The following is a 27,311-nucleotide window of genomic DNA, read 5'->3' as shown; positions in this document are numbered from 1 at the left end:
ATCTTCGTAAATGATCTACCTGTGTGTGCGAGCCTGCCCTGTGATTTTACTTTATTTACTGCTGATAACATCATTATCATGAGTGGATGATCAAGTGACACTTTTGATGAGTCCACAAATGACATACTCTCTGAAGTGGTTGGTTCAGTGCAAATGGTATTTCACTGAATTCAAGTAAGACCAAATTCATTCAGCTCTGCACAAACTCTAAAAATGAGAGAGAAATAAATGTAACTTGTGGAAATCAACTGATAGAAAGAATTGATGTATCTAAATTCCTTGGAGTGCATACTGAAAAAAAATGAACTGATACACTCGTATCCAACAGAACCGAATAAGAGTGAGCTCAGCTACATATGCTATCAAAATGATGTCTTCCACTAGAGACTTAAAAACCACAAAGTGTCCACATACTTTGGCTATTTTCACTCCTTTTTATGTTATGGAATTATCTTCAGGGGGAAGTCAGATTGGCAAAGAAAATTTATGAGGCTCCCAAAAAATACTAATAGAATTATGTGTAGAATACCTCACAGAGCTTCATGCTGTAACCTTTTCAAAAAGTTTCAAATAATAACTACTGGACCCCAATACATATATTCATTTACATGTTTTGTAATCAAGGACTCTGCTCTACATGGCTGTAATAGAAACTGTCACAGATATGAAAAAAGAACTTAAGAACCTGACAGTAGGGTAAAGAGATGCCAAATGGTATGAAACAGAAATTTTTACCTCTCACCAAACAGATAAGACATCAAATAGACAGTGAATATTTATTTAAAGCTAAATTAAAGAAGAGTTTTATGCATGAAAAGGGACATTCTATTTAGAAAGGACTAAATAACTGTCTGTGATAAATTATTCAACTGCATGTCAGTTGCTTGTCTTTTATAAATGTGCAATCCTTTTTTTTATGAACTACTCTGAAGGAAAGATTTTTAATGAAGTTCATGTTGCACATAAATATATACTACTACATAAAAATGAGTGATCTGCATTAACCACTGTTAGTGAAACTGCATCTCTCTTCTAAAATGTAATACTGATAGGTCCATTGTTTTCAAATTATTGAATATTAATGAGAGTGTGACTTGCTGATACTGAACTGACCATGTGGAGGTAATTAGCATATTCATTGCGACAGTAAGTTAGGACAATGCGTACTTCCTGTATTTGTTCTCTGTCATTCTGCAGCTTATTACCAGGGAAGTCAAGTGCACTTGTTTTCTGTGGTGGTAGCGTATGTCATAATTTGAACATATATCTCTCAGTAGACTTTTTCTCCAAAAAGAAGAAAATAATTTAATTTTGAAAAAAAATGGCAAACTGTGAGTCACACCAGTCTGAAGAAGAGAAAAGATATGTTACAGGGTTCTTTAAAGGAAAATCAGTATTTGTAACTGGAGCTACTGGTTTTATGGGGAAAGTCCTCATAGAAAAATTACTGCGATCTTGCCCTGACATTGGAAATGTGTATGTACTAGTGAGAGAAAAAAGAAAAAATCCATATGAACGTATCAAGGATCTTACTGCAATACCTGTAAGTATAAAAAAACTTTTTCTTTCACACTGACATTTTAATGTGCAAATTTGTCATTTGTGAGTTTTGGAAATATTTTATGAAGATACTCATCATACTATAATTTTTATTTTGGTGTCATAAAAGACATTAATTTCAATGTTTTAGTGCTGAGTTCTTGAATAGTTTTCTTATTTTCTGGAAATCGTCATAGTTGATTCAAGGATGATGACATCATATTAGTATATATCTCATAAAATATTTTAAACATAAGTAAAATTATTTTTATTGGCTGTCATTTGGCAACCTATTAGTTTAGACACTGCAGTTACTTCATCAGTGGTTAGTACAGTAGGTTATTAGAGTGGTACTTTCCAGATTTATAAATTAAATACATTATGCAGAAACTACAGTATTGTGTCATACATATTTCTGATAACATACGCATATTACAATAATTGCTGTACTGGCTACAGGATAAAAATTCTTGATGTCATAATATATGCATTTAATTTTATTTTCTAATGAGGAAACTAACTGATTCAGGTAAATTATTTGTAGTGGATAATTGTCCAGATATTGTAATTCACAATAAGGCTGACATTAATTGAATTATCTTAGACAATCTCTTCATTTAAAAATAAGAATGAAAAGTATAAAAGTAATACAAAGGGCAGGAAGTTAGAAACTGCAGAGCATACAAAGATAAGTTACATTCAACAGGTCAAAAGAAACTTGTAGTGAGCAAGCTGAAAGGGAAACTTACATAATTCCTCTCATTCGCATTTATCTCTCTGTTTCTTCTTATCTTTCCTTCCTCCCTTCTTTCACTTTGTCGGTTAGGTCAAAAGGAACTTGTAGTAACCAAGCTAAAACAGAAACTTACGTAATTCCTCTCATTTTTGTTTATCTCTTTGTTTCTTCTTATATTTCCTTCCTCCCTTCTTTCTCTTTGTAGGTCAGTCTCAGTTTTTTCCACTATGTCTGACGTGATGTTAATGAGTTACTTTCAAGTTATATGGATCATTTGCAGCATAAAGTTAATCATACTGTTGTGGAATACAGAGTGTACATATACAAGTTAGTAATTCCTACTCACCATCTTTTACACATCACAATAATATAAATTCTTCTATGGAACAGAAGGAGCTTCAATTTGTTTTCAAATTTCACTTTGCTGTTTGTCAGAAATTTTGGTTGCTGCATTGTGTGCACCCCTTTCTGTTTTAAGGGGCTCCGGAACGCCCTATACTTGCAATGTTAAAATAACGCTTATAAATTACATCTTTCCTCACAAAGTATTTGAGGTAGGAAGTTGAACTTTTTACAGATTATTTATTGGAATATGGGTTACAACTTAACACAGAGATTGTACAAAATTTTAGTTCAGTTATTAAAGATGATTTTTTTTCAATTGTAATGAAAATTCACAACATTTTTTTGCAATTTTTTCTTTATATATTCAAAAATATACAGTTTTTTGGAAAAAGGCTGTGTTAAATTATGCAGAAGGTACTGTGTAACATTTACTGAAAGTTTGAAACAAATATGTTTGGAAGATCCTTAGAAAACATGTAATTAGTATGAGAAAATAAAAGTTTTGGGAATCGAGCGACAAAGATTGGATTAACTTTTTAGTGCATTTCAGGTCCATAGGATGGATTATCTTCATCCTCTGCAAACTCCTCCTCCAGCTTCCTCTTGTTCCTCCTCCTGTTTACTCTTGCTTGTATTTCTAGACTCTTTACAGCCCTGTCTGCAGCCCGAAGGCGTTCCTTGTCTAAAGCAAGCATCGCTCATTGTTGTGTTCGTAGATTTTGCTACCATTTTCTTCAGTTGCAGTTACTGCAACACTGTTCCAAAAGGTGGTCATGTATGAACACTTATCACATTTCAGTTGTATTTCACTAGCAAGTCCTACGTGCTTTATTATGGAGAGTTCCAGACCAACTTCACTACAATGAATACATCTTACACAGTTTGAAAAAATTCCTTTGAGAACCGACATATCAAATATTTCATTCACATCCGATTCGCCCATAAAACATTCATAGTTTTCACTCATTGAACCAAGCTTCTTCTGTGAAGTATTTTCTTTCCCACTTTGACTGCTATTGGCAGGTGTACTTGAGAGATTAGGTTCACTCACTTGGTTATTGTCTTTATTGTTTACAGTAATAACACATACCTTTGGCTTTCCAACATTTCTCCTTTTCTTAAAAGCCTTCAGAGGATTTCTAATAACTTTACTTTTACTCATTATTATACTTCAACAAAACAGAGACACAAGAAACAGAATTAATTACGAATATTTTCGAGATAACGACAGAGTAAATAAACATGAAACAATCGACAATCACACCAGCGATATATATTGAACTATCACAGGTTAGCCACAACACATACTTTATCTCACATCACTAAAATGTACCCGATGAACACGGACGTTAATAATAACACCATTTGACAGCAGTTTAACAGCGCCACAGTGGGTCACGCCCATGTAGAACACATTTCAAAAAAAATTTAAAAATAGTTGTAGTCTTTGGAATTGAATAAATTATATATCTATTAAAAGGTAATAGTCTGCAGATTCAGAAAACGCAAAAAAGTAAAAATTGAACTTTTCATGATTTTGAGCCTTTCCGGAGCCCCTTAAAGACAGCCCTAATTAGGAGTGATGAATGTCATTTTTTCTTCTGGCAGGGGAATTATGTACACCATTGATCCTTTTGAACAGGATTTTTTATTCCACAGCCAATGAAAGAGCAGAAGGGCAAGATAAATAATAATGAACACAGCATAGTCACATAGCCAGCTCCAACTACAACAGAAATTCAGCAACCCAGGTCTCATTAAAAATAAATAAATAAATAAAATCTTGTGCCAAAATATTCAGTGCTTAGGCAACAAAACACTTGAAGTGAGAGTGGTCCTGAATGAAAAAGAACCAGATATATAGTGTATCAGTGAGCAGCGTAATAATAAGAGACTATGATTTGATTAATTATTTCTGTAGATCAAAACGTAAAGCTGGAGGTGTTGCCATATATATGAACAAAATTGGAAGTCTACAAGATTCTGAATACTGTAAATATGTAAACCTCCCAGCTTGCATTGAAAAAGATTTTGAAATTACTAGCGTAATGAGTGAAGAGCTCAGAATTATCTGTGTATACAGGTCACCAAGTGATAATATTACAACATTTCTGAAAAAAATTAGGAAAATTATTACACAAGATGAAAATGAAAGATGATGTAATATGTGGAGACTATAACATAGATATGGGTGAAGAATCAAAACCAAAACAGAAATTGAAAGGGACATTATTACAGTGTAACATGAAAACAATTGTAGCTGTACCTGTAAGAGTGACTGATCATAGTCAGAGCATCATTGACAACATAACCACAAATATTTTAAATAGTAAATGTGAAGCAAAAGTTCTACAGACAGCAATTTCTAACCATCATGGATCAATAATTCACATCAACATAAATAGGAACTCAAAAACAGAAGAAATGTGAGATAAGAGAGAAGTTAGGATTATCAACGTACAAAACAACACTAAGGAAAGAAGAATGGGTCAAAACGATGCAAGCACAAGGTACAAATGAGAAGTATGAAGCATTTCTTAACACACTAGTGCATCACTTTCATGTAGTCTTCACCACAGTAGCCTCTCAGAAAAAGCAGGGTCACAGTAAGAAATGGATTATGAAAGAAATAACTGAACTCAGGACTAGAGTGAAGGAACTCAGACAAGCAGGGAATATGGAGACATATAAACAGTATCAGAAGAATTAGTAAGAGAAGCAAAGCCATTTCAACAAACAGAGCCATACCAAATTCAAATCAAAAAGTAAAACAACATGGTATATAATCAGTAGTGGAAGATATAGCCAAAAAAGTGTAAAAAAACAGCAATTTTATTAAGTCAATGCGAACTAATATACTAAACAACAACTTTATAGATGCTGTACAAAATTTAAAAGGGGAAACAAATCATCAATGGTCAAAGCATGTTAAAAAACACTTGACCAACCATCCCACTCAATGTTCCTGGAACCAGTGACAAAAACAGAACTCATAAAAATAATCCAGAAATTAAAACCGTATAAGTCTGAGGGAGATGGTGAAGTATAAAATTATGTAATAAAACATGTGAATGAAGAAATAATCAGACCTCTTTTGAATATTGCAGACTGCTCATTTAGAGAAGGAGTATTCCCAGAAAAATTAAAAGTAAACAAAGTAGAACCAATATTTAAGAAAGGAGACGAAAATGATCCAAATAATTACAGACCAGTGTCTTTAATCTCTGATTTCTCAAAAATACTAAAGATATTCATGCATAGTAGGTTGACCACATTCCTGGAGAAACACAATATTCTGATTCCAGTACGACACAGTTTCCAAAAAGTGAAATCTACAGAAACTACCATCTCAAGCCTCACAGAATCCATTATCGATGATTTAGACAAAAGAATGTCTGTGTCTGCTATGTTTCAGGATTTGTCTACAGCATTTGACACAATCACCAGTACTACACTTATGAAAAAACTTGAAAGCTGTGGTATTCGCAGACATGGAGCCAATTGTATAAAATCATACATCAGCAACAGCAAGCAGTTTGTGGAAATGGAAACTCGATGCATATCTGAAGTCAGAAATATTAAGAACGGAGTACCTCAAGGATCTGTACTTGACCCACTTCTGATCAACCTATTTGTAAACAATATTGATGTCAATGAGAAAGATAAAAATATACTATATGCAGATGACATGACATTAATGAATGCAGAAATAATCTGAAAACACTGGAAAGAAGTGCATTGATTCCAATAAATAACACATTACAGTGGCTTATACAAAATTATGTAATTTTAAATCTAAAGAAGAAAATGTTCATGGTGTCCACAAATAGAGAAAAGCAAGACCACATAGATATATCCATAGATGAAACAAGACTGGAACAAGCTACCACTATTAAATTTTGGGGGATTACAGTTGACAATAAGCCTCAGTGGAGTCAACATATAGATAATATTTACTGTAAATTAAGCACTGCAATATACGTTATGATACAGCTTGAACATTATGCCAACAAGGAGCTTCTATATGCAGTGTACCATGCTCCATTTGTGCCACACCTACAATATGGAATTACTATTTGAGAAAATTCCAGCAGCAAAATTACAAAAAGAATATTTACATTGCAAAAAAAGCTGTTAGGACCATCTTGAACAAGAAACAAAGTGACTCATGCAGAACTGTTTTCCATAGTCTAAAAGTACTGACATTTTCATCTCTATACATTTACAAAATAATAATATCATTAACAAAAGGAACTGCAGTACTAGAAAGAAATGCAGCCATTCATACATATGAAACATGAAACGAAGGCCAGCTGAGAAGTATACAACAGTGACTGAGAGTTGATGAAAAAGGTCCTTGATACTCAGGTGTCAAACTCACAAAGCGCCTTCCAAAGAGTTTGTAGGACAATGTTAGCAAAAAGACATTCCAAAAAGTTTTAAAGTATTATTTAATGGAAAAAGAATTTTATAGTGTAGAAGAGAATATGTATGAATGAAAATGCTAGTATTACTGTTATAGGGGTACTGTAACTAATAGAACATATTATGATAAGTAAATAACTTGAGAACATGAATACTGAGGAAAAAATGTAAATATGAGTATAATGTAGTATGCAAATAAATTTCAGGACCAAGAAAAGGGATGGAAAATGTGTGCAACATTATTATAAGTATTGCCTCTTAGATGTATTGAATTGTAATAAATAGGTTAAATACTGCAAGAAAATAGGTTTAAGTTGACTTTTCCTATATTACATGTACACACTTTGTGCAAAATGTAATCAAATGGGACCAAATAAAAATCAGTCAATCAATCAATCAATCAGTGGATTATTTATAGCCCACATGTCGTGGTCGTGCGGTAGCGTTCTCGCTTCCCACGCCCGGGTTCCCGGGTTCGATTCCCGGCGGGGTCAAGGATTTTCTCTGCCTCGTGATGGCTGGGAGTTGTGTGCTGTCCTTAGGTTAGTTAGGTTTAAGTAGTTCTAAGTTCTAGGGGACTGATGACCATAGATGTTAAGTCCCATAGTGCTCAGAGCCATTTGAACCATTTGATTATTTATAAGAAACATAATGAGGGAATAAACCTACTGTGAAGCAGTAGTCAAAATGCCTAACTCCATAAACAGATGTCTACAAGTTGATTGTGGGTGAGCACTACATATTATTCTTATAGCAAGTTTTTTATCAATGAGATCTTTCTTTTTTAAAAATGAGTTACCCCAAAACATTATTCTATATCACATTATTGAATGAAAATATGCAAAATATGTCAGCTTACTGATTTTTCTCTTCCCAAGATTTGTAGGTCTCTGAGTGCAAATGTGTGCAAACTAAATTGTTTTAGCAGCTACAGAATCTGCTTTTCCAGTTTAAATTCTCATCAATATGGAAACCTAGAAGTTTTGAAGTTTCCATCCTATTTAGTATTTCCTCACCATGTGTTACACTTACAGTACTTACTTCAGTACCTCTAGATGTGTAGAAGTGAATACATTATTTCTTTCTAAAATCAAGAGTGATACCATTCACCAAAAACCATCAATGATAATTTTAAAAACATCATTTACCATTTCTTGTGTTTCTATATGTAGGCTTGGGTTGATTACAATAATAGTGTCATCCACAAAAGAACTAATTCTGCTTGTTGCATATTAGACAGAAGATTGTTCATATAAATACGAGTAACAGTAACCTTGTGAAACCCTATATATGATTTCTCCTTTCTGCATTCTTTTGATTAGATATGACTTTTACACTATCAACCCCATAAAACTGCAGTGTATCTATAAGAATATTATGGTTCACATGGTTAAATGCCTTAGATATGGCACAGAAATTACCTACCAGTGCTATCTTGTCATTTCAGGTTTCTAAAATGTGATAAGTGAACATGAAAATGGCATTCTCAGTAGAGAGGTCTACTGATGATATTATTGTTGCTTATGTGGGATACTATTCTAGTACCCACCTCCTTCTCAGAAATTTTGATAAACTTCTGATAGAAGGGTTTAATGATGGCATATTTCAGTCTCTCTGGAAAAATAACTTGAGTCAGTGATGCATTACATATTTAAGGGCTTATGACATGGGAAACATTTTAGTACTCTGGTGGAAACAAAATCAAATCCAGATAAGTTTTTATTTGTGAGACAATATAAAAGTGTAATGGGTATTTATTTATTGTTTTTTGTGATCAATGTTGTGACAATATCACAGGATATGGAATGTGTCTGAAATCTTTGATAGCACATAAAAACAAAACAGTAAACTGTAACTTAGATTTTACTACAGAAAATCAATTTTGAGAGATAAATAAATATTACAAAATAATAAGTGTTACAGAAAATAATTATTGCAAAGTATGTGTTTACAATAAAGAATAGACAGGATTACAAACGTAGATATGGGCATATATTTGCAGTTAATAATACAAGAAATGCTAAACACTGTAGTTCTGGAACTCTTCTATCATATAAAATAATCATTGTAATAAGAACTGCCTTAAAGTATTTTTAAACAAGACCTCATCTGCTACCAAACACTTAATTCTTGAAGGGAGGGCATCAAAAATCTTACAGCCAGTGAAATGTACTCCTTTCTGTATCATACTTAGGTTTGCCTGTTCATAGTGGATATCATGTTTTCATCTCATCTTATGACTATGAACTCACTATTCAGTTTAAAAATGATTTTTCTTTCCTTATGAAGCACATCAAAGAGAATATATATATTGAACACTGGATGTAAGGATTCGAAGCTACTTAAAAAGATTCCTACATGTGGCTCTGGGATGGACTGCACACATGATCCTTATGGCTCTTTTTGGTGCACACAGTATTTTTTTAGCCAGTGATTGGTTTCCCCAAAATATAATTCCATATGCCACAATGGCATGAAAATAACCATAATAGGCTGACTTCATGGTTTCCATACTTCAATAAGAAGAAACAACTTGTAATGTGTAAGTTGTTGAACTCAATCTTTTGCATAGATCCAGGATGTGGTTTGACCAGTTCAGTTTGCTGTCAGTATGCAGGCCTAGGTATTTTGAGGTACCCACCCTGGTTATCACCTGCTCACCTATTTTTACTACTATTTTTTCATCTTTGAATGTTGTATGGAACTGAACATGGTTTGTTTTAGTTTAATTTAAAGAAAGGTCATTAATGTTAAACCAATTCACTGTTTCACTTAAAACCTTATTTGCTATTTCCTCAAGTTTATCTACTGAATTATCAATAACTAGTAGTAGTGTCATCAGCAAAAATGGTGAATTTACAATATTTTGTACAGAGAGGCAGATCATTTAAAAAGATAATAAAAAGTAAGGGGCCCAGAACTGAGCCTTGGGGCACTCCACATGTGATGGTGCGCCATTATGAACAAAAAGGGACTCCATTTTGACTATCCACTACAACTTTATTTTTCCTATCTGACAGGTATGAGACAAGCCATTTCCCTAATGATCCCTTTGTACCAAGATACGAACATGCAGAAAACATCATGTCGTAAATTTTGTGTCATGCTTGTGGTAAGACTGACACAGAGAAAAGAACGACCAACACACTGATGTTTGTACATATTATGGTACCACATTTCAAAATATTTGCACATCCTGAATGTTGTTGTTGTGTTCTTCAGTCCAGAGACTGGTTTGATGCAGCTATTCATGCTACTCTACTCTTTGCAAGCTTCTTCATCTCCCAGTACCTACTGCAACCTACATACTTCTGAATATGCTTACTGTATTCATCTCTTGTTCTCCCTCTGTGATTTTTACCCTCCATGCTGCCCTCCAGTACTAAATTGGTGATCCATTGATGCCTCAGAACATATCCTACCAATTGATCCCTTCTTCTAGTCAAGTTGTGCCACAAATTCCTCTTCTCCCCAGTTCTATTCAGTACATCCTCATCAGTTATGTGAGCTACCCATCTAAACTTCATCATCCTTCTGTAGCACCACATTTTGAAAGCTTCTATTTCCTTCTTGTCTAAACTATAGATCGTCCATGTTTCACTTCCATACGTGGCTACACTCCATACAAATACTTTCAGAAAAAACTTCCTGACACTTAAATCTATACTCGATGTTAACAAATTTCTCTTCTTCAGAAATACTTTCCTTACCATAGGCAGTCTACATTTTAGTTCCTCTCTACTTTGACCATCATGAGTCATTGTGCTCCCCAAATAGCAAAGTTCATCTACTACTTTAAGTGCCTTATTCCCTAATCTAATTCCCTCAACATCACCTGACCTCATTTGACTATGGTCCGTTACCTAGTTTTGCTTTTATTGATGTTCATCTCATATCCTCCTTTCAAGACACTCTCCATTCAGTTCAACTGCTCTTCCAGGTCCTTTGCTGTCTCTGACAGAATTACAATGACATTGGCAAAACTCAAAGTTTTTATTTGTTCTCCATGGATTTTAATTCCTACTCCAAACTTTTCTTTTGGATACTTTACTGCTTGCTCAATACACAGACTGAATAACATCAGGGATAGGCTACAACCCTGTCTCACTCCCTTCCCACCCACTGCTTCCCTTTCTTGTCCCTCAACTCTTATAACTGTCATCTGGTTTCTGTAAAAACTGTAAATAGCCTTTTGCTTCCTGTATTTTAGCCCCTGCCACCTTCAGAATTCAAAAGAGAGTATTCCAGTCAACATTGTCAAAAGCTTTCTCTAAGTCTACAAATGCTAGAAACATAGGTTTGCCTTTCCTTAATCTTTCTTCTAAGATAAGTCGTAAGGTCAGCATTGCCTCACGTGTACCAGTATTTCTACGGAATCCAAACTGATCATCCCCGTGGTCGGCTTCTACTAGTTTTTCCATTCGTCTGTAAAGAATTCGTGTTAGTATTTTGCAGCTGTGGCTTATTAAACTGATAGTTCGGTAATTTTCACATCTGTCAACACCTGCTTTCTTTGGGATTGGAATTATTATATTCTTCTTGAATTCTGAGGGTATTTTGCCTGTTTCATACATCTTGCTCACCAGATGGTAGAGTTTTGTCAGGACTGGCTCTCCCAAGGCCGTCAGTAGTTCCAATGGAATGTTGCTACTCCGGGGGCCTTGTTTCAACTCAGGTCTTTCAGTGCTCTGTCAAACTCTTCACACAGTATCGTATCTCCCATTTCATCTTCATCTACATCCTCTTCCATTTCCATAATATTGTCCTCAAGTACATCACCCCTGTATAGACCCTCTACATACTCCTTCCTCCTTTTTGCCTTCCCTTCTTTGCTTAGGACTGGGTTTCCATCTGAGCTCTGGATATTCGTACAAGTGGTTCTCTTTTCTCTAAAGGTCTCTTTAATTTTCCTTTAGGTAGTATCTATCTTACCCCTAGTGAAATAAGCCTCTACATCCTTACATTTGTCCTTTAGCCATCCCTGATGAGCCATTTTGCACTTCCTGTCGATCCCATTTTTGAGATGTTTGTATTCCTTCTTGCCTGCTTGATTTACTGTACAGTATTTTTATATTTTCTCCTGTCATCAATTAAATGCAATGTTTCTCCTGTTACCCAAGGATTTCTAATAGCCCTTGTCTTTTTATGTACTTGATCCTCTGCTGCCTTTACTATTTCATCTCTCGAAGCTACCCATTTTCTTCTACTGTATTTCTTTCACTTTTTCTTGTCAAACATTTCCTAATGCTCTCTGTGAAACTCTCTACAGCGTCTGGTTCTTTCAGTTTATTGAGGTCCCATCTCTTTGAATTCCCACCTTCATGCAGTTTCGTCAGTTTAATCTACAGTTCATAACCAATATATTGTTGTCAGAGTCCACATCTGTCCCTGGAAATGTCTTACAATTTAAAAACTGGTCCCTAAATCTCTGTCTTACCATTATATAATCTATCTGAAACCTTCCAGTGCCTCCAGGCCTCTTCCATGTATACAACCTTCTTTCATGATTCTTGAACCAAGTGTTAGCAATGATTAAGTTATGCTCTGTGCAAAATTCTACCAGGCAGCTTGCTCTTTCATTCCTTACCTCATTCCATATTCACCTACTATCTTTCCTTCTCCTCCTTTTCCTACTATTGAATTCCAGTTCCCCATGACTATTAAATTTTCAGCTCCCTTAACTACCTCATGTCTATCTTGGCTACAATAATGCATTCACTATGCTGTTCTCAGTAGCTTACCCACTTTTTATTCATTGAACCTACTCCTGCATTACCCCTATTTGATTTTGTATTTATAACCCTGTATTCCCCTGACTGAAGTCTTGCTCCTCCTTCTACCAAACTTCACTAATTCCCACAATATCTAACTTTAACCTATCCATTTTCCTTTTTAAATTGTCTAACCTATCTGCATGATTAAGGGATCTGACATTCCACACTCCGATATGTAGCATGCCAGTTTTCTTTCTCCTGATAACGATGTCCTCCTGAGTAGTCCCTAACCGGAGATCCGAATGGGGGACTATTTTACCTCTGGAATATTTTACCCAAGAGGATGCCATCATCATTGAAACATACAGTAAAGCAGCATGCCCTCAGGAAAAATTATGGCTGTAGTTTCCCATTGCTTTCAGCCGTTCGCAGTACCAGCTCAGCAACACCAGTTTGGTTAATGTTACAAGGCCAGATCGGTCAATCATCCACACTGTTCCCCCTGCAACTACTGAAAAGGCTGCTACCCATCTTAAGGAACCACACATTTATCTGGCCTCTCTAAACATACCCCTCCATTGTGGATACATCTATGGTACAGCTATCTGTATTGCTGAGGCACACAAACCTCCCCACCAATGGCAAGGTCCACGGTTCAGGGGGGAGCACATCTTGTATAATTTGAATTTTATGTGAGCTGCTTTTTCAGTGTACTGTTGTAATTTTTCTCTTGACTGTCATGTTCCTATACTTTCTGCCATATTTAAAAAAGTGATTATTTAACATATTTTCTTCCTGTGACCCATCGTTTATAGCACTCCCATTTAATTCAATAGTTATGTTATAGTGTTACACTTTTCTTTGTTCACTACATTCCACATAGCCTTCAATTGGTTGTCAGAATTACTGGCTTCTGACATAAAGCACTTTTTCCTTGATTTTTTAAAACTTTTCATGGTAATTTTGAGTAGTTTTTGTAGTTTGCAACTGCTACAATATCTATACTTGTTCTTGCCAACAGATACATTTCCTTTTTCCTTTCGCAAGATACCTTAATCTCTCTAGTGATCCATGTTTTTTTACATAGCGATTTAATGTTCTTTCTGATTAGCTTATGCAAGAAGCTATTTTGAAATACTGGTATGAATTTATCATGGAATAGCTTAAATTTCATGCCATTATTTGATTCGTTACAAATTTCATCCCGGGTCATCTCTTGTAAACTATTCCTAAAAAAATTTGTTCTGGAGTCATTAATTATTCTAACTGATTTTCAATGAATATTATCAATCTAATTTATCCTAACTAACTGTGTCTCATGAAAAGAGAGAGTTTATGTTACTTGATTTAAAGTTATTTTCATAATTAATAAAATATTTTCAGGTTTCAAGCTACATCAAGTGGTTAACTGCCTACAGACTTTCAGCAGAGATCTCCTCTGCCATTGTCAAGTGGTTGACTGTTGTGTGAATGTTAGCATCATGTCACCAGTGATGTCTCTGTTGCTCAGTCCCACATCATGTGTGGTAAAGTTTTGGCGGCATTACCACTGTGCCTGCTTCAACTCCTCAGTTACAGGAACTCAGGGCATACTCAACTACAATTAACCATCTTTATTGAGGGTGTTGTCCAGTATTTTGATCTCTATTGTTCGATTTATTATGCTATCTGAGAAGCCACTGGTCCATTTAATAATAGAAGTTATTTTCTTGCTTTGAGCTTCATCAAAGAAAACATTATCGGTTAGTGTCCTACCTTCCTTATCCACCAGTGCTGGAAAGTATTGACATCACATTGCAGTATCCTTTAGAAAATATACATTGGAGTCACCACAGACTCTTAGCTGTTTTCTACTGTCTGCTAGATAGCATATATTAAGGAATCCAAATTCCTCATAAGCAGTTCAATATTTTCTAGTGGTCTCTATATACAGTTACAATTAAAAATGGATTATTAATTCACAAGCATACACTTCTATATGGTGGTCACTACAAAATCTGCTTTCCTCGGTGTTTTTTAACTTGTGTCCTATCTTATGTAACAACTGCTCCTTTTTGTATGTTAGTTCTACATCAGTAAGATGCTAGTGTGTAATCTTTTGTATTAAATTTTTCTTACTCTGTTGTGATGATGTGCTCAGATAGGCACAGGATGTTTATCTTTTCAGAACCCTCTAAATTTTCCAAATAGACAATAAGCATTTCTACTTATTACTTAGTCCTCTAATATTCTGATGAAAAACTCTAATCTTACTTCTCTACTTTATCAGTCATTCTGTGGGGATTTTCTGTTAATTTGTCCTCTTTCATACAGGGGTGCCCGAATCCTGATTCTAATCTAAACTTTTCTGACACCAGTAACTACAGGAGTCTTGCTTTGTGTGATGGTGGCCCCCTGTATAATTTTTACAATAAGCTCAGCCAACCTATCTTTCCCTCTGTTATTCAGGTGTAGAAATAGGCACTGCATTGATATGGGATTTTTTTTTCAGTCAGCAGCAGCCTGCTCAGCTGTGTTCCCACAGCTTATAGCAGTGTTAACTCAGAGCTGGTCAAGGTGCTATAGGACCTTCACAAAATTCACACTTGTATTCTCTCTCTCTCTCTCTTACACACACACACACACACACACACACACACACACACACACACACATACACAAGTATGATATTACATTGGGATCATGGGGTATTTAACAGAAATTTGTGGTCTACAAAACCTAGTATTCATTTTTATTGTGGTTCCATGCCTGGATCACAGTAACACATAACAGGAAACAGCTTTTGAGCACTAGCTCTTTTCCTACCAATAGTACACACATTCACATGCGTAATCACACAGATGCCCAAACACACATTCCTGTGGCTACAGCAAGACTAGTTATTGATTATTGAAAACAGTTGCCTCAGCTGATAGAGATGGTGAGGGAAGGATGCATGGAAGGGGTAGCCAGAAAGACGCATGACTTTGGATAGATGACTTTGAGGCTACACAACAAGATGAAAAGAGTACTGAGGGTACAAAAAAAAGCTTCTTTACCACTCCCCTGTCTCCATTAGCTCACTCAACTGCTTTTAATAATCAAGTATCAATAATCAGTCATGCCACTGCCATAGGAATGTGCGTTTTGGTGTCCACATTGTTATGTGTGCGAATGTGTGTACTATTGCTAGAAAAGGAGGCAGTGCTTGAAAGCTAGTGTGAGTACTGTTTTCTATTATGTGTTACTGTGCACCAGGCATCAATCTACTATAGGTGGGAGTCTGCCTTTCCCATCTGCAAATCCCTGTTATTGTTGTAGTTCTGAGATCTCTGTGACCTTTGTTGAGGGCTGACTACCAATCAGCCCATTTACAAGATTTGAGGTACGTTAATTTGTGTATTTATTTATTCACTCAGCCATTGATGATTTATCAGTTGTGTAGTATCTATTGCTATAATACAAAGAAAATAAATAGCTTTAAAATACATACGTACAGAATATATATGAGGTGGAATCCAAAATTTTCGGGGCTGGTGCTGCCATCTGTAAAGTAGGAATAGTATATCTTCGCACTGCTATGTGGCGAGAGCTGCATATCTGATGAGTCAGTGTGCAGAGTGGCATTCAGCTGGGAGGACATGTTGCATGTCCACAGTGATTTCCGTAATACTCTGGGTTTGGTGTGTGGAGATTTTATGATCAGAAGGCACAGCATGTTGAAGTGTGCATGGACCTTAGTCAGACCACATCTGACGATCCAATCTTCTTGTGACAGGGTATCATCTGATGATCCAACCTTCTTGTGACAGGGTATCACCAACAATGAGAGCTGTATTTACAGTTATAACCCAGAGACAAAGCAACAATAGTCCCAGTGGAAGAGCCTGGGCTCTCCGAGACCCAAAAAAGTGAGGCAGGTGAAGAGCAAAGTGAAGAGCATGATGATCATTTTCTTTGATACCAAGGGAATTGTGCACAAAGAATTCATCCCACCCAACCAAACAGTGAATTCCGTGTACCACTGTGACGTTTTGTGATGGCTTCATGAAAATGTGCGGCGATGACAGCCCATACTTTGGCATCAAGGGAACTGGCTGCTGCATCACAACGATGTGCCTTGTCACACGTCCTTGCTCACCAGGACCTTTTTGGCAAAAAACAACATACCAGATGTATGCCACCCACCGTACTCCAGATTTGGCACCTTTCGACTTCGCGCTATTCCCAAAACTGAAACTAAAGTTGGAAGGCCATCAGTTGGACACACTAGAGAGGATTCAAGAAGCATCACTGGCAGTGATAAACACCCTCAAAGAACAGGACTTCCAGAAAACATTTGACCAGTGGCAGTTATCATGTTGTTGTTGTTGTTGTTGTTGTGGTCTTCAATCATGAGACTGGTTTGATGCAGCTCTCCATGCTACTCTATCCTGTGCAAGCTTCTTCATCTCCCAGTACCTACTGCAACCTACATCCTTCTGAATCTGCTTAGTGTATTCATCTCTTGGTCTCCCTCTACGATTTTTACCCTCCATGCTGCCCTCCAATACTAAATTGGTGATCCCTTGATGCCTCAGAACATGTCCTACCAACCGATCCCTTCTTCTGGTCAAGTTGTGCCACAAACTTCTCTTCTCCCCAATCCTATTCAATACTTCCTCATTAGTTATGTGATCTACCCATCTAATCTTCAGCATTCTTCTGTAGCACCACACTTCGAAAGCTCCTGTTCTCTTCTTGTCCAAACTATTTATCGCCCATGTTTCACTTCAATACATAGCTACACTCCACACAAATACTTTCAGAAATGACTTCCTTACACTTAAATCTACACTCGATGTTAACAAATTTCTCTTCTTCAGAAACTCTTTCCTTGCCATTGCCAGTCTACATTTTATACCCTCTCTACTTTGAACATCATCAGTTATTTTGCTCCCGAAATAGCAAAACTCCTTTACTACTTTAAGTGTCTCATTTCCTAATCTAATTCGCTCAGCATCACCCGACTTAATTCGACTACATTCCATTATCCTCATTTTGCTTTTGTTGATGTTCATCTTATATCCTCCTTTCAAGACGCTATCCGTTCTGTTCAACTGCTCTTCCAAGTCCTTTGCTGTCTCTGACAGAATTACAATGTCATCGGCAAACCTCAAAGTTTTTATTTCTTCTCCATGGATTTTAATACCTACTCCGAATTTTTCTTTTGTTTCCTTTACTGCTTGCTCAATATACAGATTGAATAACATCGGGGAGAGGCTAAAACCCTGTCTTACTCCCTTCCCAACCACTGCTTCCCTTTCATGTCCATCAACTCTTATAACTGCCATCTGGTTTCTGTACAAATCGTAAATAGCCTTTCGCTCCCTCTATTTTACCCCTGCCACCTTCAGAATTTGAAAGAGAGTATTCCAGTCAACATTGTCAAAAGCTTTCTCTAAGTCTACAAATGCTAGAAACATAGGTTTGCCTTCCCTTAATCTTTCTTCTAAGATAAGTCGTAAGGTCAGCATTGCCTCACGTGTACCAGTATTTCTACGGAATCCAAACTGATCATCCCCGTGGTCGGCTTCTACTAGTTTTTCCATTCGTCTGTAAGGAATTCGTGTTAGTATTTTGCAGCTGTGGCTTATTAAACTGATAGTTCGGTAATTTTCACATCTGTCAACACCTGCTTTCTTTGGGATTGGAATTATTATATTCTTCTTGAATTCTGAGGGTATTTCGCCTGTTTCATACATCTTGCTCACCAGATGGTAGAGTTTTGTCAGGACTGACTCTCCCAAGGCCGTCAGTAGTTCCAATGGAATGTTGCTACTCCGGGGGCCTTGTTTCAACTCAGGTCTTTCAGTGCTCTGTCAAACTCTTCACACAGTATCGTATCTCCCATTTCATCTTCATCTACATCCTCTTCCATTTCCATAATATTGTCCTCAAGTACATCGCCCTTGTATAGACCCTCTATATACTCCTTCCACCTTTCTGCATTCCCTTCTTTGCTTAGAACTGGGTTTCCATCTCAGCTCTTGATGTTCTTACAAGTGGTTCTCCTATCTCCAAAGGTCTCTTTAATTTTCCTGTAGGCGGTATCTATCTTACCCCTCATGAGATAAGCCTCTACATCCTTACATTTGTCCTCTAGCCATCCCTGCTTAGCCATTTTGCACTTCCTGTCGATCTCATTTTTGAGACGTTTGTATTCCTTTTTCCCTGATTCATTTACTGCTTTTTTATATTTTCTCATTTCATCAATTAAATTCAATATTCATTCTGTTACCCAAGGATTTCTACTAGCCCTCGTCTTTTTACCTACTTGATCCTCTGCTGCCTTCACTACTTCCTCCCTCAAAGCTACCCATTCTCTTCTGCTGTATTTCTTTCCCCCATTCCTGTCAATTGTTCCCTTATGCTCTCCCTGAAACTCTGTACAACCTCTGGTTCTTTCAGTTTATCCTGGTTCCATCTCCTTAAGTTCCCACCTTTTTGCAGTTTCTTCAGTTTTAATCTACAGGTCATAACCAATAGATTGTGGTCAGAGTCCACATCTGCCCTTGGGAATATCTTACAATTTAAAACCTGGTTCTTAAGTCTCTGTCTTACCATTATATAATCTATCTGATACCTTTTAGTATCTCAGGGTTCTTCCATGTATACAACCTTCTTTCATGATTCTTAAACCAAGTGTTCGCCATGATTAAGTTATGCTCTGTGCAAAATTCTACCAGATGGCTTCCTCTTTCATTTCTCTCCCCCAATCCATATTCACCCACTATGTTTCCTTCTCTCCCTTTTCCTACCCTCGAATTCCAGTCACCCATGACTATTAAATTTTCGTCACCCTTCACTATCTGAATAATTTCTTTTATCTCGTCATACATTTCTTCAATTTCTTCGTCATCTGCAGAGCTAGTTGGCATATAAACTTGTACTACTGTAGCAGGTGTGGGCTTCGTATCTATCTTGGCCACAATAATGCGTTCACTATGCTGTTTGTAGTAGCTTACCCGCATTCCTGTTTTCCTATTCATTATTAAACCTACTCCTGCATTACCCTAATTTGATCTTGTGTTTATAGCCCTGTAGTCACCTGACCAGGAGTCTTGTTCCTCCTGCCACCGAACGTCACTAATTCCCACTATATCTAACTTTAACCTATCCATTTCCCTTTTTAAATTTTCTAACCTACCTGCCCGATTAAGTGATCTGACATTCCACGCTCCGATTCGTAGAACGCCAGTTTTATTTCTCCTGATAACGACATCCTCTTGAGTACTCCCCACCCGGAGATCCAAATGGGGGACTATTTTACCTCTGGAATATTTTACCCAAGAGGACGCCATCATCATTTAATCATACAGTAAAGCTGCATGCCCTCGGGAAAAATTACGGCCTTAGTTTCCCCTTGCTTTCATCGGTTCGCAGTACCAGCACAGTGAGGCCGTTTTGGTTATTGTTACAAGGCCAGATCAGTCAATCATCCAGACTGTTGCCCCTGCAACTACTGAAAAGGCTGCTGCCCCTCTTCAGGAACCACTTGTTTGTCTGGCCTCTCAACTGATACCCCTCCGTTGTGGTTGCACCTAGGTATGGCTATCTGTATCACTGAGGCACGCAAGCCTCCCCACCAATGCCAAGATCCATGGTTCATGGGGGGAGGGGCAGTTATCATATGTCTCAGAATTTTAAAAGTGGTGTTTGAGGTACAAATTAATTTTACATAATAGAAGATAGTTTACTAATAAGTAAGTACTCAGTAATGTTTTTTCTGTTTCAAGTAGTGAATTTTTGTTGGCTTTTAATACGTGAATCTTAAGTTAGCTTCTTATATACACTGATTGAATACACAAATTCTTCTTCTTCTTCATGTAAATGATTAACACTTTTTAGTTAAAATGATTGGGCCATAATTTCTTATTCCTTTAAGGTTCCATATAATTTTACTCTATTGTTAAAGAAAATTGGATTTAACAGTAATGTTTCAAATATGGAGCTTGTATATAACCAATCTGGCCAAAACGAGAAGGTTAAAACTGAGTATGGTATCATCAGATAGGTAACCAAATCTCACAAACATCCACTTCAAGTGCAAGACAGTAAGAGTTGAACTCAGTGCTTCTACTATTCACTGAGTGGTCTCCATTATTGCTAAATTATTTACATTTAACCAGAGCTTTCCTTACTAATAATATTGCTTGATTATTTTTAAGAAAAACAAACAAATGTACTTAAAGAAAAGATGAACTAATTGCAACCTACATCTATATCTACACTCTAGAAACCACTGAAAGATCATGCCAGAGCCATGTCTATAGACATGCAACTCTATGATATAGAAAACCATACTGGTTGATAGGGATGTACTTATCACTCTCTTAGAATGTCATTGCACTAGCATACAAACAGACTTTCATGTATATGTCAAATAATCCTGTCACCTTTATTGATGATTCTGTTTTTATTACACCATGATCAGTTTCAAGTTGTGTTCCAACTCATTGTTAGATGCTACACACTTTTAATGATTGTTGGAGATTAATGTGTAACTGTGGCAAGATAGAACGAACAAAGCTAGTAAGAACTGAATGTGATGAGGCACCAGGAATTATTTATGTCAATGATGTAAACTTGAGGTATTTACATCAATGATGTAAATAATTCCTGATGTGTCACCACATTCAATGTGTTATTTTTTCCTCCCCCCCCCCCCCCCCCCCCCCCTATGTTTCCACAGATATGCAAAACAACCACCAAAATGTTACAATCATTAAAAGTGTCACAACCTGATAGTGAGCTGCTAAGCAAGTTGAGACCAAACAATGTAAAATCCAAGATGGAATAACCACAGTATTATGAAAAGGGTAGTTTGCTACTCACTGTTTAGAGGATACTGCTATAGATTTGAACTTTCAGCCAAAAGGCCTTCTTCTACAGCAGAAAACACACACACACACATTCATACAATCACAATTGGCACGTGTATGACCACTGTTCCTAGCTGCTGAGGCCTAACAATGTAGAGCAACAGCACCTGAAGCACCTGATGGGTGAAGCAATCTGTGGACAGTGGGGGTAAGGAGGCGACTGGTGTGGGAGGAGGGAGAGATAGCAGGGTAGGGGTAGCATAACACACAGCCCTGTTTGTGCAAGTATGCAGAGATGTGGTGAGGACAAGGTAGGGCTGCTAGGTGCAATATGGTGATTTGAAGAGGGAGGGAAGGCAAAAAGGAAAGTTGTAGAGCAGGAGAAAAGGACTAGTGCATGCATTGGTGGAATAGAAAGTTGCATAAGCTGAAGTGGGAGCAGGGAATGGGATAGGTAGGTAAAGGACTGGGACTAATGGAGTTTGAGGCCATAATGGTTACAGGAAGATGGATATATTGCAGGGAGAGTTCCTACCCAAGCAATTCAGAAAATCTGGTGTTGTTAAGAAGAATCCATATGGTGTAAGCTGTGAAGCAGTCTTGAAATGAAGCAGTATGTTCAGCAACTGGGTAGTAAAGCTGTCTCTTTGCTCTTTGGACACACTTTGTGGCAATTCACATCGACAGACTATTTTTAGGTTGTCAAACCCACATAGAAAGCAGCACAGTGGTTGCAGTTTAGCTTACAGTTCACATGACTGCTTTCACAGCTATCTCTGCCTTTGATGAGACAGGTGATGTCTGTGGAGTGAAGTAGGTGGTGGTGGTGGTGGTGGTGGTGGTGGTGGTGGGTGAGTGTTAGGGCAGGTCTCACATCTAGGTCTATTGCAGAGATTGAACTATGAGGCAAGGGGTTGGAAGCAGGGGTAGAGTAGGGATGGGAAAAAGGAAGGAAGATTAGTTTAACGTCCTGTTGGCATAAAGGTCATTAGATATGGAGTACAAGCTTGGATTTTGTCAAGGGTTGGGAAGGAAATTTGCTGTATCCTTTCAAAGGAACCATCCTGGAATTTGCCTGAGCAGGGATGCACAAAGATATAGTGGAAGCTTGGTGGGAAGTGAACTACTTCTGTGAAAGGAGTGAGAAAGATAGTTGGTAAGGGGGGGGGGGGGGGTGATTGGGTGGGGGAGGTGGTGTTCTCGATAATTACATGCTGATTGTCAATTTACGTAAAATGAATCACATATATATGAACATTGTCAAGTTGTTACGCTAGCAGGAACTAACAGATATTAAAGCCTATAGAAAGTAAAACTCAGGTACGTGGGAAGTATCTCTGTTCCCACATGTTAACTTTCACATGAGCTCCTGCTTATATGTTGTGTCTCTTCAACAAAAAAGTCACTTCTGTCTTTACAGTAGTGTCTTCTCATATCTCCATTGAGTACAGAGTGTTTCAACCTACAGTGGTGACTCCAAACTTGTTTTCATTTGTGAATTTTTTATTCCCTTTCTTGTCTTACCATTACTCATTATTGACCAACAGATGATAGATCACCAACCTTGCAGTGCTTTGTATCAGACTTTGAATGCAAAGCACTGGCAACATCGAAAACAGCAGAGCTCTTCATGCTGTACCAGGCTACACAGTACATCCAGTGACACAGGCTTTTCAATCATGTCATCTGCTCCGACTCTCTCAGTGGCCTTTAAAGCCTCTGTGTGCTGTACATCTTCCATCCCTTAGTGCAACAGGTCCAGGAAAGTGGTCACTTGCTCACTCTTGGTGGAGCCACTGTGACGTTTATGTGTGTTCCTGGTCATGTTGGTCTGACAGGAAATGAGGCCGTTGATGCTGCTGCCATGGCTCCAATCCTCGTACCTCAGCCTGCTAGTTCTTACATTCTCTCTGATGATCTCTGTATTGCTGTCTGTCAGCAGGTGGTGTCACTTTGACACCACCACTGGTCCTCCCTTCATGAGATCAACCTCCAGGTTACTAAGTCTCTCCCAGTGGCTTGGACGACCTCCTCTCAGCCCTCTCGCAGTGAGGAGATCATTTTAACTCAGTTGCATATTGGGCACTGTCTTTTTAGCCATTGCTATTTGTTAAGTGGTGCTCCCCCACCACTTTGTACTCACTGCACTCAACCTTTGATGGTCCACCATTTCCTGATGGAATGCCCTTAAATGTGGTTAAAACCACTTACATTCTTGTTTGTGTTTGTTGTCTGAGTAATTGGCCATTTTAGTGAATGATGCATGGGCTGTCAACTGCTTTTTACTTCTTATTCATTGTGCCAATATAGTGATGGCCATTTAATTTTTAGTTCATGACCTTTGTTTCTCTATGGCGTATTTTATAGCCTTTTCTCCACATCCCTGTTTTAACTGTCTTCTCTTCTGCTGATTAGGATTAATGTGTAGTCATTTTTAATTCCTCTCTTTCTCTTGGTGTTCTACACTTCTGATGTGGACATGTATGACCCTAGTTGTTTTTGTTCCCCAAAAACAAAACGAATAAACAAACATCGAAATTGTGAGCACCAGCTTCAGATGGTTATGGATCTACATGTCACACTGGCCTTTAAGCAACAAACCTAACCACATCTGTGCCACAAAGATGTTATCTGCATACTATAGCTCTGCTCCAAACAGCAGCATATGATGGCCACCATGTTCTGTGTGCCATCAGAGATTATGGCCTTTGCATATTGAAACAGTAATTCATACCGCAATCTTATGTTCTGATGCATCTACCACACCCATTGTCATCTTATCCACAACATATGGAAGACAGTTATTACAGATTCATGTTCCGAGGTAGCATTTGGCCTTTCAACCTACCGCCTCGTCCTTCGACAATCATTATTGTTCCATCCGCACTGGTAGTTTTCTCATCTGCACCTGCTACATCTTACAACACATATGGCAATATCTCCCTGCCCCCATGACCTCCTACTGTGACTTCCTGGTGATGTGTCACATTCTCCTCCCACCTCAGATGTCGCCATTAGGCAAGATTTTGCAACATCTACCAAGGAGATATCAGTGCAGCCTCCTACATCACCACCTCCTCCGCAGCATATGGCGATTAAACCATTGGCTGCACAACACATTCTCGCAGAAAGATTTCCTTACCTGCCTAAACTACAGAATGAAAATCTGAAGATTTGGTTTGCCCTGATGGATAACCTGCTAGACTTGGACGGAATACTAAATGATGATGCTTTGTTTATTTGCTTAGTTAGTAACCTAAGTGATCACATCGCTCTTATCCTACAACTGAGCCCACCAGCATAGCCCACAAATTCTATGAAAAAAGGAAGAATCATCAAACACCTTCTGCATCCACCATCAGAAGCTGCACACAACATATTCTGTGCAGAACACCTCGGCACAAGATCAGTTTCATAGCTGTGGAGGCACCTGTAGGTGCAGGTGTGACATGCAGTCATGCCTGACATTGCACTGTGGATATTATGACTCATCAAGGTTCCACATGAACTCCAATTGCAGTTCCTCTCCTACTCTGCCAACCATTTGGAGAGCAAGCTTCAGATGGCATACCAGGCCTACAAAATTATCAGACAAAAGCAACCACTCTCAACCACAAATGCTGCAGTGGATTAGAAAGTTGGTCACAGTGGCTCCACATCCCCTCCTCTGCTGATGTATTTGGGTGGTAGAGATCCATCAATGTGTCCTGTTAACTCACCATCCAGATGGCCATGCAAATGACATGCAGCACAACAGATGGTGCAGTGGTCTACTGCCTTACCCTCCACCTGTAGTACCCATTCTGCTGGTTCCGTGTCACCTTTGGCATTGTGACAAAAAATGCCGCCCTTCCTGTGCTGACCCAAACTCCATGCACAGGTCGGTTTTGATGCTGCGGCTCATTACACTCCTGCAGGGTACTTTTCAGACAACAGTCATTGAATACGGCAGCATGTGGACAGCTCTATGTCTCAAACAGTACAATAACATGAACTTTCTCATGGATACTGGAGCATACATCAGAATCATATCATCGTACTGTGCTCCACTCACCATCCAGATGGCCATGCAAATGACATGCAGCACAACAGATGGTGCAGTGGTCTACTGCCTTACCCTCCACCTGTAGTACCCATTCTCTCTCCAGACATAGAGACAGCATCCCCGATCCATCATGTGACAAACACTCACATCCTAGGCTTTTTTGGTCCTTCTGCTAGTACATCTTCCTCGAGATCTGATCAGCTTCTCCTAGCCCTATCCAAGAATGCAATGCTGACAGCTTGCCTCACCAACACAGTGTCCGAGCTCACTACTCAGTGCACTGAGACTGATACATATTACCATTGTACCATCCACAACCACTACACCCCTGCCTCCACAAGCTAAGATCAGTGACACCCCTCCTCCAAATGTTTTGTCTTTTTGCACTAACTCTTTGCAAGATGGTAATTGTGTTCTTTTCTAGCATACTCAAGTTATACAACTAAGTGCTATCACTAATGGACTAATAGTACTTGTTACAGGATAATGATGACAGAAGGTCCTCCCATGCTTTACAAAGCATGATGCCTCACCACTAAAAAATATGTCATGATAAAGCAGTCATTAACGAGCTTTTATGTGTGGGCATTGTACACCCTTCATAGAGTATGCTGATTATCAGAAACTTAATGCTCATAGTATGATGGACTGTTATCCCACGCCTCACATTCAAGACTTTGCCCAACTGCTTAATGGAGCTTGAATGTTTAGTGTTCTATTTATTTATTTATTTATTTATTTCTTACACCATGGATCCAACTGTGACAATTTCACATGGATGTAGTGTGTGTCAATTTTTACATTGTCAATGACAAGTACTTGTACACTATGTTTACAGGTAAAGAATATAAAGTTACTTAACCACTACAATGATCCATAACACAATATAATGGAATGAGAATCCTTAGACCTACAGATTACAGGTATAAAACAAAGTAAATTAAACCTGAAAAGGTCATATAACCCAGACTGTTAAATATAAGCAGTTAACACTAAAAGAGTTACATATGTGACAAGAATGTTCAGCTTAATGTTCAATTTATATGATAATACATCTTATTTTAAGGCCGTTTCTCACTGTGTTTCATAAACTCTTCCAAACTGTAAAATGACATGGCTAAAAGAAATTGCCTCAGAAGCTCTTTAAATGTAGATTTGTTGGCAATTTCACATTTGATTTCTGGAGGAAGAGCATTAAATATCTTTATACCAGAGGACTGTACACCCTTCTGCACAATCTTCAAATTTTTACCTTCAGTGTGGAAATCATGTTTCCTCCTTGTGTTATACTGATGGTATTCACTGTTACATTTGTATAAATCAGTGTTTTTACTTATGAAACACATAAGTGAGTATATATATTGAGAAGTAGTTGTAAGAATTCCCAGATTCCGGAATAGGCTTCTGCAGCTGCATCTAGGATCTACACCAGACATCACTCTTACCACACGCTTCTGAGCAATGAATATTTTCTTTGCAAGAGGTTGATTTCCCCAGAAAATAATTCCATATGCCATCAAAGAATGGAAGTAACCATAGTATGCAGCTTTTTTAATGCTTAAGTTTGCACTGACAGAGATGATTCGCATTGCAAAAACTGAAGAGCTGAGTCTCTTGTAAAGATCTAAAATGTGATGGGACCAGTTTACTCTACAGTCAATCTT

General features: G+C 37.8%; 1 protein-coding gene across 2 annotated transcripts in view; it reads left to right on the top strand.

Annotated features, from left to right (window-relative positions):
• Positions 1-1,199: 1,199 nt before the first annotated feature.
• Positions 1,200-27,311, top strand: part of LOC124545004 (fatty acyl-CoA reductase 1-like) — a 178,298-nt gene continuing 152,186 nt past the window's right edge. For both annotated transcript variants that reach the window (XM_047123764.1, XM_047123763.1), the window contains exon 1: positions 1,200-1,543. In XM_047123764.1, coding sequence (XP_046979720.1) covers positions 1,322-1,543 — 222 coding nt within the window. In that variant the 5' untranslated portion in view covers positions 1,200-1,321. The remainder of the gene's footprint in view (positions 1,544-27,311) is intronic.

This window comes from Schistocerca americana, chromosome 8 (assembly GCF_021461395.2).
Source record: "Schistocerca americana isolate TAMUIC-IGC-003095 chromosome 8, iqSchAmer2.1, whole genome shotgun sequence".
In the NCBI taxonomy this organism is placed as follows: domain Eukaryota; kingdom Metazoa; phylum Arthropoda; class Insecta; order Orthoptera; family Acrididae; genus Schistocerca; species Schistocerca americana.
Note: the sequence above shows the minus strand (reverse complement) of the source record. Positions and strands in the feature narration are given on the sequence as shown.